This window comes from Thermobia domestica, chromosome 8 (genome assembly GCF_964235325.1).
Source record: "Thermobia domestica chromosome 8, izTheDome1.hap1.1, whole genome shotgun sequence".
NCBI classification, from domain to species: domain Eukaryota; kingdom Metazoa; phylum Arthropoda; class Insecta; order Zygentoma; family Lepismatidae; genus Thermobia; species Thermobia domestica.
The window spans coordinates 28,312,578-28,327,204 of NC_137461.1; the positions used below are offsets into that span (position 1 = coordinate 28,312,578).

General features: G+C 36.2%; 1 protein-coding gene across 3 annotated transcripts in view; it reads left to right on the forward strand.

The window, feature by feature from the left end:
* Positions 1 to 14,627, forward strand: part of LOC145692810 (uncharacterized) — a 170,569-nt gene that overhangs the window by 96,623 nt on the left and 59,319 nt on the right. For all 3 annotated transcript variants that reach the window (XM_081768305.1, XM_081768306.1, XM_081768304.1), the window contains exons 7-9: positions 3,831 to 3,937; positions 7,990 to 9,252; positions 11,721 to 11,844. In XM_081768305.1, coding sequence (XP_081624431.1) covers positions 3,831 to 3,937; positions 7,990 to 9,252; positions 11,721 to 11,844 — 1,494 coding nt within the window. The remainder of the gene's footprint in view (positions 1 to 3,830; positions 3,938 to 7,989; positions 9,253 to 11,720; positions 11,845 to 14,627) is intronic.

Below are 14,627 nucleotides of genomic sequence, written 5' to 3' on the forward strand. Positions count from 1 at the left end.
GTCCCAGAAAGAAGTAGAAATGTAAAACAAATTCGTCTCATTAGGAAACTTCTGAAGTCAATGATATTTAGCGCAACCAGGTTAAAATCACTTTTCATTACGGAAACAGGGACGATTTACAGAAAATTGAAACAACACAAAACAAGTATCAATTACTGTGAGAATTTTTATACCAGTCTATAAATAAGACACGGCACTTATGACCATCCATATTACTTCTCATTGGTCTGGAAGAAAACGTCATATCTGTCACAGTTCTTTCCAAGGATCTTATAAAATAGAGGATCTGCCCTTACAACAAAATCTTGAAGCCATACGTCACAGTTTCGCCAGCCCTACTCTGCCCACTCCGCCCAATAGGATCGCAATGTTTTGAGCCAACAATCATTGCGGAAACGAAAGTATCCAATGAGACGATGGCAGAAACGAGAGCAGCCAATCAGACGTGCCGATGCTCGGTTGTTTTTTTGGCTTCATCGATTTAATAGGATGAAGATACATATGGGCAGATCCTCTATTTATAACATCCTTGGTTCTTTCATTATTATACTATGAAACAAAAAGATATCAGTTTCCTAAAAAGCGTTAGATTTTCCAAGTAACCTCAGTGTACGGTACGTAACAATACCTCCTGTATGAAAGCGAACTCGTAAGATGCGAATAGATGGATATATTCAGTTCAGTATTCATTACTGCTAACTCTGTACAGGTTGCGCCGAGCCGACTGACACATTTCAAAGTTGAATATTGCGCAGGCGCGATAGTTTGGAGTGAGTTGCGGCTGTCAGGTAACAATGAAATGTTCGACAGGTCATGAAATCAGAAAACGGTCATGAAAGTCACGAAATTTAGCTTTTGGGTCACAATTTTTTTTTTTTTAAACTGTACAAATGAAAGTACAGATTGGAAAATTTTGTTCTATAAAACGTCAAAATTCACCACCAAAAATGTCTATGGTCTGCTTTGGACGCTACAAAATCGCAAGCAAAAGTAGGTTTCTATCGCATGGATGAAAATTCGGCCTAATTTGCACCCATATCCGCCCTTGAAAATGTTAGGAAATATTGTGATTTGGTAAATAAAAGGTCACGAAATTTCATTTTGGAATTTTAGTAGACAACCTGTTTGAACAATTATTACACTTTAGTGACTGACTTCGTTTCGTAATAAGTACGAACAGAAAATACATTGTTCAGTGCTCCAACGATGTCCTTACTAACTGGTATGGTATTCCTATACCCTTCCAATCCCCCACCTGTAACGTACTCCAAACTCTCGCGCCTGCGCAATATTCAACTTTGAAATTTATCCGTAGGCTCCGCGCCACCCTGTGCGAACGGAAGTAACACGATGTTCTTTGCGACTGACCATATAACGTGGTGTTCTTTCCACTTCCGGTTCTCACCCCGCCAACCAATATAAGTTATTACGCCTGCGCAATATTCAAGTTTGAAATGTGTCAGTCGCCTCAGCGCCACCCTGTACAAGTGGTTTCTAGATACTTGAAACATGAAACATTATTACGCATATAAAAAATTACATGTATCTCACCGTGAATAGTTGTATTATAAAGTTAAGATTATAACAACCTCATACACGTTCTTTTTGCCTATAACTTCGAAGCTAATGGGCTAATTGTGTATAATTCGCGTAATTGTAAAGAAAATTGTATTCAGATGGTTCAGTTTTATCGAATAGCGTAAGTATTTTGTCACTTGAAGCACAGGATAAAAAGTACCGTGTTTGTCAGCGTGTTAGACGCAGGGAGATTTTGGTTATTTGAGGTTCAATTAGTTTTGCCAATTTTGAGTTGTTTTCCTTGCGATTTGCAGCAGCATTCCAATTACGTACAGTTCAGTATAAATTCAGTTAAGATAAATCGTATTTAACATTTTATTGCTTTTGATGCACATGTGTTATAGACATTCCCAGATGCTCATGCGACTCTACGTCTAGTTAAGCATTGGTAACTCCTATATATATATATATATATATATATATATATATATATATATATATATATATATATATATATATATATATAATACTGAAAATAATTTTTCCTCAAAGCTGAATACGAAAAATAGGGTACGTGTTATATGTTGACAAATACGATACATTTTATATAATTTATCCAGCTTGTTGGTAAATAAAAATTATATATATATATATCAGATGTTCTAAAAGTGGCGCCCATGAATAACAGAGCGCTATTTTTCAGGTAAAAATAAAGCGAAAATCCTATATAATGTCATGCCATCCAGCGCCTCCTTCAGCCGCTGTAGTGAATCAAAATTTCATCATGTACCAATATTACAGATTAACTTGGAACCATTAACGTAGCTCTACGATTCCATCAAGCAGTTACATTGATTGTAACACTAATGAGTGATGCTAGTGTGAACGTCTATCGACTTTAACTTCCATCTGGAAAGAAACAATGTGACTATTTTATACATTCTTAGATTTTTTTCGTAGTTCTTTATCTGCCACGTTGCCACATAGAGCAATTCGCGTATCCAGACGAAGACCCGAAAGGTATACAATTATATACATTTTTCGCTGTATTTTGACTTGTGGAATAGTGCTCTTTGACTCGACGTAGCGGCTATTTAAACGTTGAAATACATTGAGGGTAGATAAATAAAAGATTGCATTTCTATTTACATAAGCACTCAAAACCATTGGGATGGGGGGGGGGCTGTGGATCAGTGGTAGAGCGTTCACCTCCGGTGCTTAGGGTCCCTGGTTCGATCCCAGCTCGTGCCGTGTGGACTTCGTGGTGAACAAACACTGTGCTCGTGGGTTTTCTCTGGGTTCTCCCGTTTTCTCCCACTTTCTTCATTCCACCATTTGACTTCATCTCTCATCACCGTCTCCTTTAGCCTAACCGGCATAACCATGGGACGTAAAACTTAAAGATTTCATTTTTTCAAAACCATGGGAGAGCCCCTGATTAACTACGGTGGGGGTATGGAGATGCTCTGAAAAAAATAAAAAAATATCCTCTTATGTTGTATTATAGAGAACTGTACACGAAAATGCTCAAAAACAGTTTTTATATTAACAATTTTTAAAGAATTTCGCGTGAGAGAGCTCCTGGATCCCCCACTCGACTAAGGAGCTGGGAATGTGTGCCTCCTTGCCTTAATACATACAAATGCAGTTTTGAACATTGGCGAATTTAAAGGTTATCTGGTGTGCGGGGAGGACATTGGCGAATTCTCGCTATTTAGACTCCCCAAAATGTCCTTCCCGCACACCAGATAACCTTTAAATTCGCCAGTGTTCAAAACTGCATTTATATGTATTAAGGCAAGGAGGCACATATACATAGGAAAAACAATTGATGTATCACAACACAATATAAATTAGTTGAACGTCTTTGTAGACACCTCATTTTAAAAACAAAAGTAGAAGAAAAAATAAAAAAATGTCGGTGATGCCAATTTAGAAATTATTCTACATAAGAAATAAAGCATATTTACATACAGAGCTATTCGTTAATTACTGCGTATAAAAATAGATTTATTAGAGGTATATTATCATCCACTTTCCAGTGTCTTGATCACTGGAAACTCAGAGGTGGTATGTCTTCACTGAGAAACCATATATGTATATAATATAACTGTATGTGAGAGTAACTTAATAGTGTCCTTCATAATGAACTTTTCTTATTTAAATATCGTGGCTAGCATTTTGGTTTAGAATCTCCTTGTAGTAGCTTTCATTTAATACAATAGAATTCCATGTCGTGTGTTGTAATGAAATTTACTGCGTCTTTTCCTTCAAAAAAGGTACTGTATCTGTTCCTTGTTCCTTTTTTCCAGCTCAACAAGCAGATATCAGTAGTACCTCTCCAGAAGTATGTCAAGATAATAGTGATTCTTTCTTGAAGATAGTCAATGTCTTCAGTGTTGAAGATGGCCAAAATATGGTAAGTGTGAATTTTGAGATACAAAACCTGGATTAGATACGCTAAATATGTGTATATATTGTGGTCTTGCGTAGCGTAGTCGCTAACGCTTTCGCCTTTTCTGCAAGCGGTTCCGGGTTCGATTTTCGGTGAGGACACTGGGTTGAAAAAGTATAAAAGAATTTTCAGAACAGCCATCCTGAGTGCGGATTTCCTCATCCACAACACATAATGGTCCCAGGTCGCGTTTCCTTCTTTTCCCGTTCCTGTCATTCTCCGCAACTTTCCGGATAGGGTGATCGCCGAGAAACGTCATCCTTCATACATGACGGGCCATAACATGGCCATATTAGTCGACAGCTCAGAACTTGTTAATTCCTAAATATGTGTATTTTGAGAAGTAGGAATTTTACTGTAGGTTTGAATAACAATCAAAAGTGAAACTGAAAGAGAGACATTAGGAAGTAGTTCTTTTCCAAAATCTGAAAGTTCTTACCAATATTACTTCTACTTTGAAACACTTGAGGCAGATAATTAAACATAAACATTCAGTTTTCTCAAATATTTTCATTGCACATACTTGAGCATGCATGAGAACTCTTTCATGAAATATTAAACTGTGAAACAAAATTATAAAACTTAAGTTTCTTCTTGCAGATTCCTAATAAACATGCAGTTCTAAAGTTCAACCGTTAGGAAAACTGAATTCCTTTCTTCAGGGCTGCATCCTCAACAATGCACAATATGAAGTGATGCAGATAATAGGCTGGAAATATTTACTATCCGTTCTTGCATGAAAACAAGATTATATAATGCCAAGAGTAATTCTTAATACTCTTAAGGTCATAGTACATTTCTTTCCTAATTTCTCGTGGCTGTATGTTGTTTGTGCAATGGACTGCATAAACAGTTCATGTGAGAAGAGGTGAATTTTTGATATATGAAAACTCGTTCATCTTTCAGAGAAGTATAAATATGATTCTTCCCTATCTCCTTCTCGCTATTTAGAGACAGTTCAGATCTACCAAAACTAGTCTCTACTAATTTCATGGTGCTTACAGTCAGGAAAACGTGGAAGAATCAGGGAGTGTTCTGTATATTCTTGTCATCTTAGACTTAAGGTTAGATTTATATTGCGAAATATTTAGAAAAAATAATTATATTTCGTGATAGCGGAAGTCATTATTAAGCGATGAACTTCTGAGGTATTCCCCTTCTCTGGAGCACGTGATTTTTGATCTCCACGGTCACTGTTGTCCGTTTTTGTCTACTTCAAATGTTAAAAAATGTAAAAGGAACTTCAAATATGACCTTTTGTTCTGCTTAATTTTTGAATTCCTTTATTATGCATATACATTCTAATTAAAAAGTCAAAACGTTTCAGTTTATCAAATCACGCTCTTAATAGTCAGGCTTCTAGTTGTCATTAGCTGCTTTGCCTCCTACCTGACACCAACATATATCTCTAGTGTGCAGGCAATTTGGAGACGAGCCGAAGGCTTGTGAGGAACAAATATAATATTCAGTCTGGGCGCAGCGCCCAGCGTCTGTCCTCCCCGAATCCCGTCTGCTATTTGACGTCTAAAACAGTAATGCAAATTATACTTAAAAAAAGTTTCTATAAAACAGACTTACTTAGTTGAAAGTACTTCATAAACCTATGGTTCGCGTATTTTTAGCTTTATAATTAAAAATAAAATAAAATAAAATAAAATCCTAGCGAGGAACCTCTGAGATACCGAAATCCTGAGGTACCCGAAATAAGAATTTGTAATCCTAGCACTAAATGGCCAATAGAATCCGAAGCTTCATTGCCAGTCACAAAAGTTCCATTGGCTTCTATGCTTAGCCAACTGGATTCAGTTCCTATGTTGTATTATTATTTCCGCGAGAGTCTCGTTATATCGTCTTCCCATGTTCACCTAGACATTTCTATGGTCTTTTTCCGTTTCGAACTCAAGAGGGATGGGAGTGAGGAATGGCGGAAACTTCATAACGAAGAACTGCATAATTTATACAGTTTTCCTAACATTGTTTGGGTCTTTAAATCTAGAAATCTCAGACAGGGAGGCCATGTAGCCAGAATGAAAGAAGGTAGAAACGCTTTCAAAATTTTAACTGGAAATTCTAACACTATCACATCAAACCGAAATGCAGAAAGGAATAATATGTATCTATATGTAGTATTTAAAGTGAACACAATTTAAAATGTGGCAAAAAGTTTAAAATTCCGGCTTATCTTTGTAACTTAATCGTTAAATAAATAAATAATAAAACATCATATCGCGTTTTGTGTAAATTTATTGTCGATACTGTTTGATATCTATGTACAGAAGGAGACGACCCTCAAAAAAATTTTTGGTGAAAGAACACATTTTTTTTTTTCGATATCCAAGAATGTTTTTTTCACGGTTTGCAAAATTATTTGATAAACCTTCAAAATGAAGTGTATAACCATAATAATTTATTTTTGTATATTCCCCTACAGAAGCAGTGCTATTTATTTATTTATTCTCATTAGTCAGATATTTACTTCCTTATTTGGAATGGAAATTTTGTTTTATTTTCTGGGAACGAACAAGACATTCTTTTATTATTTAATTATATTGCAAGTCTTTTCTTTTTAATGATGTAAAAAAAAAAAAAAATGAAAAAAGAAAGTGGTTGTGTTAATTCGACCCGGTTATTATGTATGCTGTTTCGACCAGTTTATATAATATGCATGTATGTTGTGGGCGTGTTCGCGCATAACTTTGAAATAGACGCATCGATTTTGTTTATCCTTGTAAATTTAATTAGTATCTCGTATTAATCTTTGGAGCTAAAGCATGAAACGTCTCAATGGATGACTGTGTATGTGTGAGAGATCGACAGTGTATAGACCGATTTGAAGAAAAATATTTGTTGAGATAATGTTTCATAGGCCGACCCATTTTACGAGGTGTGTTCAAAAACTATCGGACCTTTGGTTGGCAAAAATACATTTATTGATTTGGAAATCCGAAACACTAATCCCTTTCAGAGTAGTCTCCTTGGTTATGCACACACTTCTCCCATCATTCCCGCCATTATTGGAAACACTTCTGGAACGCAGTGTTTGGAATGATAATCAACCGTGCCGTCTCATTCCGCATGATGTCTTCTTTTGACTCAAATCGGGTCCCTTTTAGTGGCATTTTCAGCTTGGGAAATAACCAATCACACGGAGCCATGTCGAATGAGTAGGGAGCCTGATGATACAAGAATGTTGTGTTAGTCGATGGAAGCCTGAATCAAATTTCGCGGACACACTCCTCATAACCGAATTCTCGTTCAAAATTGAATGTACTGATCCGATTGAGTGGTTTGCGCTTGGATATCGCCAAGTTTTTGGTATAAAATTTGATGCAGTATCGCTACTCAAGTTTTTCTGTCATTTTACCCCCCCCCCCAAAAAAAAAAAAAAAACACCCTGAAATTTGACGACCACTCACTACACGTCTTCACTCGTTGGCCAACTGCCAGTGACTGACGCAACGCTTTCTGCGGGCGAAAAAAAAAAAAATCTCAACTGCGCACGTGTGTCCCCTCTACATCTATACTGAAGAAAATCTCCCGCGGGCGGATTCATTGATTTACGCGGGAAAAAAAAAATAATGTTCGATACTTCTCGGACGCGCCTCGTATATAAACCTAAATTATACCTTTGGTTAGGTACGTACCTAAACTACTGGGGTGACGAAAATGGCAAAATAAAGCGAATTTAAAGAGAAAATTACGAATCGAGAATGCGTTATTATTAATAAGTGAATTTTTGAAGTCTTTGCCAAGCCAAATAATTATGGTTTAGTAAAATTACCATTTTATGAGGCAGTAATTTGTTTGGCTTGACACAGTAATTTTTTAAATGAAATAGTAACATTTTAGCTTTTTTTAAAAAAAAAAATCCTTTTTAGCGCTTTTAAAATTATTTTCTGTTTTCTAGAGTGTTTTCGAAATCTGTAAATATTTCTTTAGATTAGATCGTTGTCATAAAATATTCATATAATTAATACTTGTATATAGTCTGACAGAAGTAAATATTTATTTTACAGGCTGCAGATTTATGGAACGATTCTACAGATGATACGGGAGCAACTGAAAAGTCGTCTGATGGGTTGATAAGTAGTAGCACTGGAAACCTTGCTGAAGTGGCCAGTGCATCCACTTCTTCATCGCCTTCGAAGTCTGTAGCTGCTCCATCTGTTTTGTCACAGATTCCGATTTCTGCCATAACCACCGTTGGTGTTGTTACTGGAAGTCCAATATTAACTAGTTCATTGAGTGCGAACCGTTCACCAGTAAAAGGAGTATTGTATAAAATCAGTGATATGACCAATGAGAGAGGTACTAATTACGCTTCAGTCGTATCACTTTCACCAAAGCATCCATCATCGCAGTCGCTACCTCCAGGAAGATACACAATTCAAGGAGCTGCTGGGCCACAGCAGGTTTTGCTGCAAAGAAGGCCAATGTTGCCAACCGGTGGTGGTCTCCATAAAGGACTCCCTAACGTTTCTATTACACAAGCAAGGCCTACTTTAAAGAAAACAATTCCAAGTTTATCATCTTTATTATCTGGAAAACGATCTCCTCAGTTGACGACAGTCTCTCTGACTGATCCATCTGGAAGTCAGAATCAGCAAGCGATAAAAGAAGGTGCTAATCTTGCAAGTGCTCCTACACCAAGAATTACTCTTTACCCAGGGTCGAAGAAGAATATACCTTTGGCGTTTAGTTCAGCAGCAACACCAGTGCTTGCCACGTACACGTCTAGCACAGCTACTACAAATATGGCAACGAATGTAAATCCAGGTATTATTAGTAACCCGCCAACAGAGACTGTACCGTCCACTAATCCATCTGTCACAGCAGGTAAACCTCAAACTGTGAAATCCGCCGGTACTTACGCTTTGCCTAAAGGAAAGCTGGCACAAAAACAGGCTTATAAGTCTGCCGTGGCGCCATCTTATGCTAAAGCGTCCAAAACATCAGCTGTTTACTCTACAATGTTGCAACAAACCAAACTTGTGCATCTTTTTAAATGTATGGGACGTGAGTGTAGCTTCACAACAAATATTCCAGCACGATTCGCAAAACACTATGAAAAGCATGCTGCTGCAGAATTTGGGACAGGTCCGAAACGAAAAGTACCTGCCAAGAAGTGGGATTGGCAACAGTGTGCTTATTGTTGTGCAATGTTAGGTACAGCAGAAGAAGTACTGGCTCATATTCAAACTGAACATGGACATTGTTTATATCAGTGTGCGTACTGTTTCTACAGAGCTTACGTTCCATCCTACGTGGTATTGCATCAGGTAAGATTTTATCCATATATACTTGTTATTTATAATTTTGTACTATATTATGCATATTGAGGGTGTGGGCCAACTGAAGTATTTTCTACAAGTAGAATTGTACTTTGCTGAGCGTGAGCAGAAAATCTTTTCTAAATTTTGAAGTAAGGTTAATGGTAAAATTTAATGCAAAGATGTACTTATATCTGCTTGTATTATACATGTTTTATGTAAATGTAATTAACTATCTCGCGATTTTTAACGTAGGTATTTTACAAATCACATTTTTCACTTCCTATTAACTGAGCATTCCCAAACTTATTTTGAAATTAACGTATGAACTATTATTCTTCTTGGTGGGTCAACCCATATAAAGTGATCAATATGGGTTGCTTGACCACTTTTAATTTTTTACTGACCATATTCATTGCCAGTACAGAACTGTTTTTTGAAAACTTTTATCTCGGGCGGTTTAGAATGTCGGCCATTTTTGTTGACAGCGCATGGCAGTTAATGACAGTGCATATGCTGGACGTAGGACTGGATTATTCGAAAACATTGCAAAAAAATGCAGTTTTCTACAGCACTTTCACTTTTTTTTCTTCTTAATAAGTAAAAATTACTCAATAAGTTTAGTATCAAAATTTTACAAATTCCACTTTATATAGCTGAAGTTTATAAAATGAAGTGGTGTGGTACTATACTCACCACAGCTGGAGTAACAACATTGATAAATGATTCCTACAAATTTTCTGATTTTTTTTTAAAAAAAATTTGAAATTCTTAATGTTTCCAAAGTGTAAACATCTTTGATGGGACATGGATTTTTGTTTAAGAATATACAACGATATAAGTGAAAATTATACTAAAAATTTCAGCTTCGATATTTGACTTTAAACTAAATTATAAATTTTAAAAACTGCACTGGAAACGCATGTTAACATTGTTCTCAACCATTTGTTTTTGAACTAGTTACTTTACCAATGTGAATCATAGAACATATATACATAAATACATAAATATTGCAGCAGCAGAAGAAATTTGAAATTATGAAGTACACTAAAACCTGTCAATTTGGCCACCTGTTCATCTTGGCCTGATTCGTCTTGAACCTGTATTTTCTCATAAGAGATTCGTTACTTATTGCTCTGTAAGTTGGTCGCATTGAATCAGTGTTTACCCTATGATGATTATGATAAATTTATCTGCGTATCTTGGCCACGCAAAATGCCGTTTTTTTATTTTTCTTAATTCTTTCATATTCTCATATGAGAGGCAGATGTTCTGGTTGTGACTGGAGACAAAGAAGCATACAGGAATTGAGGAAATGGTTATACGTATTCGTTTACCCTGTCGTTTCTAAACTTAGTAATTACTAAACTTACTCTTACGTTAACGTTTGTGAAGTCACTAATTGGCACGCGCTGCTCAACAAAATTGGCCACCACTCACAAACGAGCTGAGATTAAAATTTTTAAAAAACAATTTTGTGCTGTGTTGTATGGTATGCTCAAATGTATATGGTAATAGTGCATTTAAAAAAATAAAACATTAAAAATGGTCAAGCGATCAAAAATTTTTTATTGGATCACTTCATATGGATTGACCTTGGTGTACAAATATTGGTACCTTCGCTATCTTCGTAATCAGGATTTTCTTGAAGTTTTCCCACAGACCAACAATAATACAAATCTCAGATCGTGTATTACTTGTAATACAAACTTGAGAGAAAAAACTAATAAAACATGAGAAAAAAGAAATAAAATCTCGTAACATGTAAAGAAAATTGAAGAGTAGTCACACAAGTACGATAGTAACCGACAAGCTAGCTTATTAATATACAAAATTAATATTTTTAGGTGCAGCTAACTAAATGACATTTTTAAGTACATCTAAGTAAATAACAGCAAAAACAATTATATATGTACAAAACCCGTTGAAGAAACCAATTAGTATTTTCAGTAATTAACAGTGCATTAATACGGTTTAAAAAAAAAAAAATATTGCAAATGTAGAAAACATTTTGTGGGAAAAACTTTCAAATTGCGTGGCATCCATAATTGGCTGTAATGACAATGTGTGTGTGGAGGGGAGGGGGGTTAGCTCATTGTTATTGAACGATTTAAATGCTCAACTGAAGTGTAACATTAAAGAGAAGAAAATAGAAGAGCGTCATACAGTATCAAGAAACCATCACTTACATGCTTGCTATCATGCAGTACTTAACTTTTTCTTATGCATTAATTAATTATTATGCTTTTCGTTAGGGTTAGATTTTAATATTGTATTTTTTAGTAAAAAAAAATATATGTGTAGAAATGCAAATTTTTATCGTGATTTAAATCGTACGCATAGTATCTGTACAAATTTATTCATAATAAACTATTGCATTTTCTATATGATGATTGAAGTTCAGTTCAATTTTTTATACTTTGTTTGTAATAAATCTGTGAAGTTCAATTTGTTTCAAAACTATTCTTGATTTCCAGAACACAAGTCATATTTCTCAGAGAGTCCAAGTATTGAAGTGTCAGAAGGTAGCTGGATTGCCGCCTCATGTGGACCAGACAAAACAGAAGAACACAGTCGTTGTTCCCTTTGTTTGTAAGCAAGGTAAGTGGTTATAATATCTGTAATGAATTTGAAGTGCGGCAGGCGGGCGGGCATAAGATTTATCTTTTTGTTTGTAAGTTCCACTAGGCGAATTGGACTAGTTCGCAATTAACAATTCCGCTACTAAACCGAGATTCTAATCAGATTCCCCGTTCACCATGCCGATGCTTTAACCACATAGTTTGCTAGTCCACTCCCTGAATAACTATACATTCTCATCACTTTTGGTGCTGTAATGGGCACACTGAATTCATGCACAGCAATAGTTGTAGTACTCAAGAATATTAGGATGTATGAGTGTTAGGGAACGGAGTGACAAGCATAGTGGTTAACACATCAGCACGGTAAGCTAGGAACCCAGCTTTGAATCTCGGTCCAGTCGTGCATTTTTTTCTCTGTGTATCATTGAGTGCGCACCTAAAGATGAATTGATGTAATATAAAATCTATTATTTCGTCCATTTCTCAATGTAATTGGGTCACCACCTTTATATAGTGTCTGGCGCTTTTTTTTTTTTCAACCTGTTTTTAATTTTTTGGCAGTTTTGTAAGGTAAAAGCTTCTTTTGCATTAGTTTTAGTTCGTCATGGTGTTTGCAATGTCCTGTATTTGAAGAACAAAGAGCTCTCATCGTTAGTCTAGTGGTTAACATGCATGCCTTTAGTGTAAAATGTCCTGAGTTCGATTTCCGATGAAAGAGTATCGAATGAGATTCCATTAGATTGTATGTAGATCTCGCCCTAGATACTCTGGCTGCTCATATAGAAGCTACATACAAACCAATTAAGAACAAAAAGAGCGACAAATAATCTTTGGGTTCGCAGTCAGTACCTTCGAAGTATCCGACGGTTTTCAGTGTATTATCAGTGACGTCACCTCGAATCTACGTTTTAAAAAGACATCTGAGAGGTGTTTCTAGACTCATTAAGTGACCAAGGATAAATAACAACACTACTTTTTTACTAAGAGGTCGGATGTAGTTGGGTATCGCAGAAACAGTGCCTTCTATTGACGAGTCGTGAACTGAGCCAGTTAGTTTCACCTTTCATTTTTTTTTCCTGGTTACTACTTACTGAAGTGATGGGATACTCACTTAACTCTGTATAAAGGAAAATTCACTGCCAAAAATGCATTATTTAACGCAGACGTTTCAGCGGTGATTTTCCGCTTTCGTCAGTGCGAATCCTAATAAAATTATCGTTGCTTGAAGCACTACACTACTGAAGCCCTTTCCTCCACCATAGTGTATTATGTATATTCTTAGCTTTTTCCCCCTGTATATTACCTGTAAACCTATTCTTTATTGATAACCTTTACACCGTAGAATGTTGTTATATTTCTTGGCTTTTCCTTTAAACTTTTCTTCTACTGATAACTTTTTCTTCACACAAGAATGTTATTTATATTTCGTGTTTTTTCCCCTTTACACAGTAAAACCTGTCAAGTTGGCTACCTGCTCATCTTGGCCTGGTTCGTCTTCAACCTGCATTTTCCCATAAGACATTCGTCACTTCGTAAGTTGACTATCTGTGTATCTTGAAAGTTGGCCGCATTGAAGCAATGTTTATTCTATGATGATAATGATAAATTTATCTGCGTATTTTGACCACGCAGAATACCGTTTTGTTATTTTTCTTAACTCTTTCATATTCCCATATGAGAGGCAGATGTACTGTTTTTGTGGCTGGAGACAAAGAAGCATGGGTTCCCACGATTAGTCCTTGGAAGTCAATGGTTAGAACACTAACTAACTAACTAACTCTATGGCCTATGGAACCCGCAGGTTCAGTGCCGCGTTCACAAAAGCTCTCCACTGACTTCTATCCTTAGCTAATTGCATCCATTTTCTACTTTGTATTCCTATCTCTGCGAGATCCATCTTAATATTATCCTCCCATCTGCGCCTAGGTCTTCCTAATGGTCGTTTTCCTATGGGTCTTCCAGTCAAGACTTTGAAAGCGTTTCTACTTTGATCCATTCTAGCTACATGACCCGCCCACCTAAGCCTCCTAGACTTGACGACCCTAACAATGTTGGGTAAACCGTATAAACTATGTAGTTCCTCGTTATGAAGTTTCCGCCATTCCCCATTCTCGTTCCTCTTGGGTCCGAATATTCTTCTCAGGATCCTGTTCTCAAATATTAATACTTTCAGTCTATGTTCTTCCCTCAGAGTAAGTGACCATGTTTCGCAACCATACAGAACAACAGGCATGATTATCGTTTTATATATTTTAAGCTTCAAATTCTTCGACAGAATTCGCGACAACAAGAGATTTTCAACCGAATAGTAACACGAATTCCCTGCTTTTAGTCGACATTTAATTTCTTCGTGAATATGATTTTCGTCTGTTAATATTGATCCTAAATATTTGAAAGTATCCACTTTATCAAAAGTATTATTTAATATTTTAACGCCTCCACAATTTGCCGTATTACGGTCCCGACGCATTTCCATGTATTTAGTTTTCTCTGCATTTACTTCTAAACCCATGTCCCTGCAAGCATTTAATAAGATCTCTGGTTAGAACACTATCCTCATAAATAAGAAAAAGCACGTACAGAAATTCAGGAAATGGTTGTAAATGTTTGTTTACCATTCCGTTTTGTTAAAACCATTAGCTATATCGGTTCGTTTCATCAGTGGAGAGCTTTAGTAATTCCAGAAATTCTCAAGGTTTAAAGCTAACCGTCTTAATTGTCAACTATTGGCACCTGACAACTTGTCGAAAGGAGGTTTTGAGATATGAATTCCCTTAAAATTTTCTCAAGACATCTTCTGCT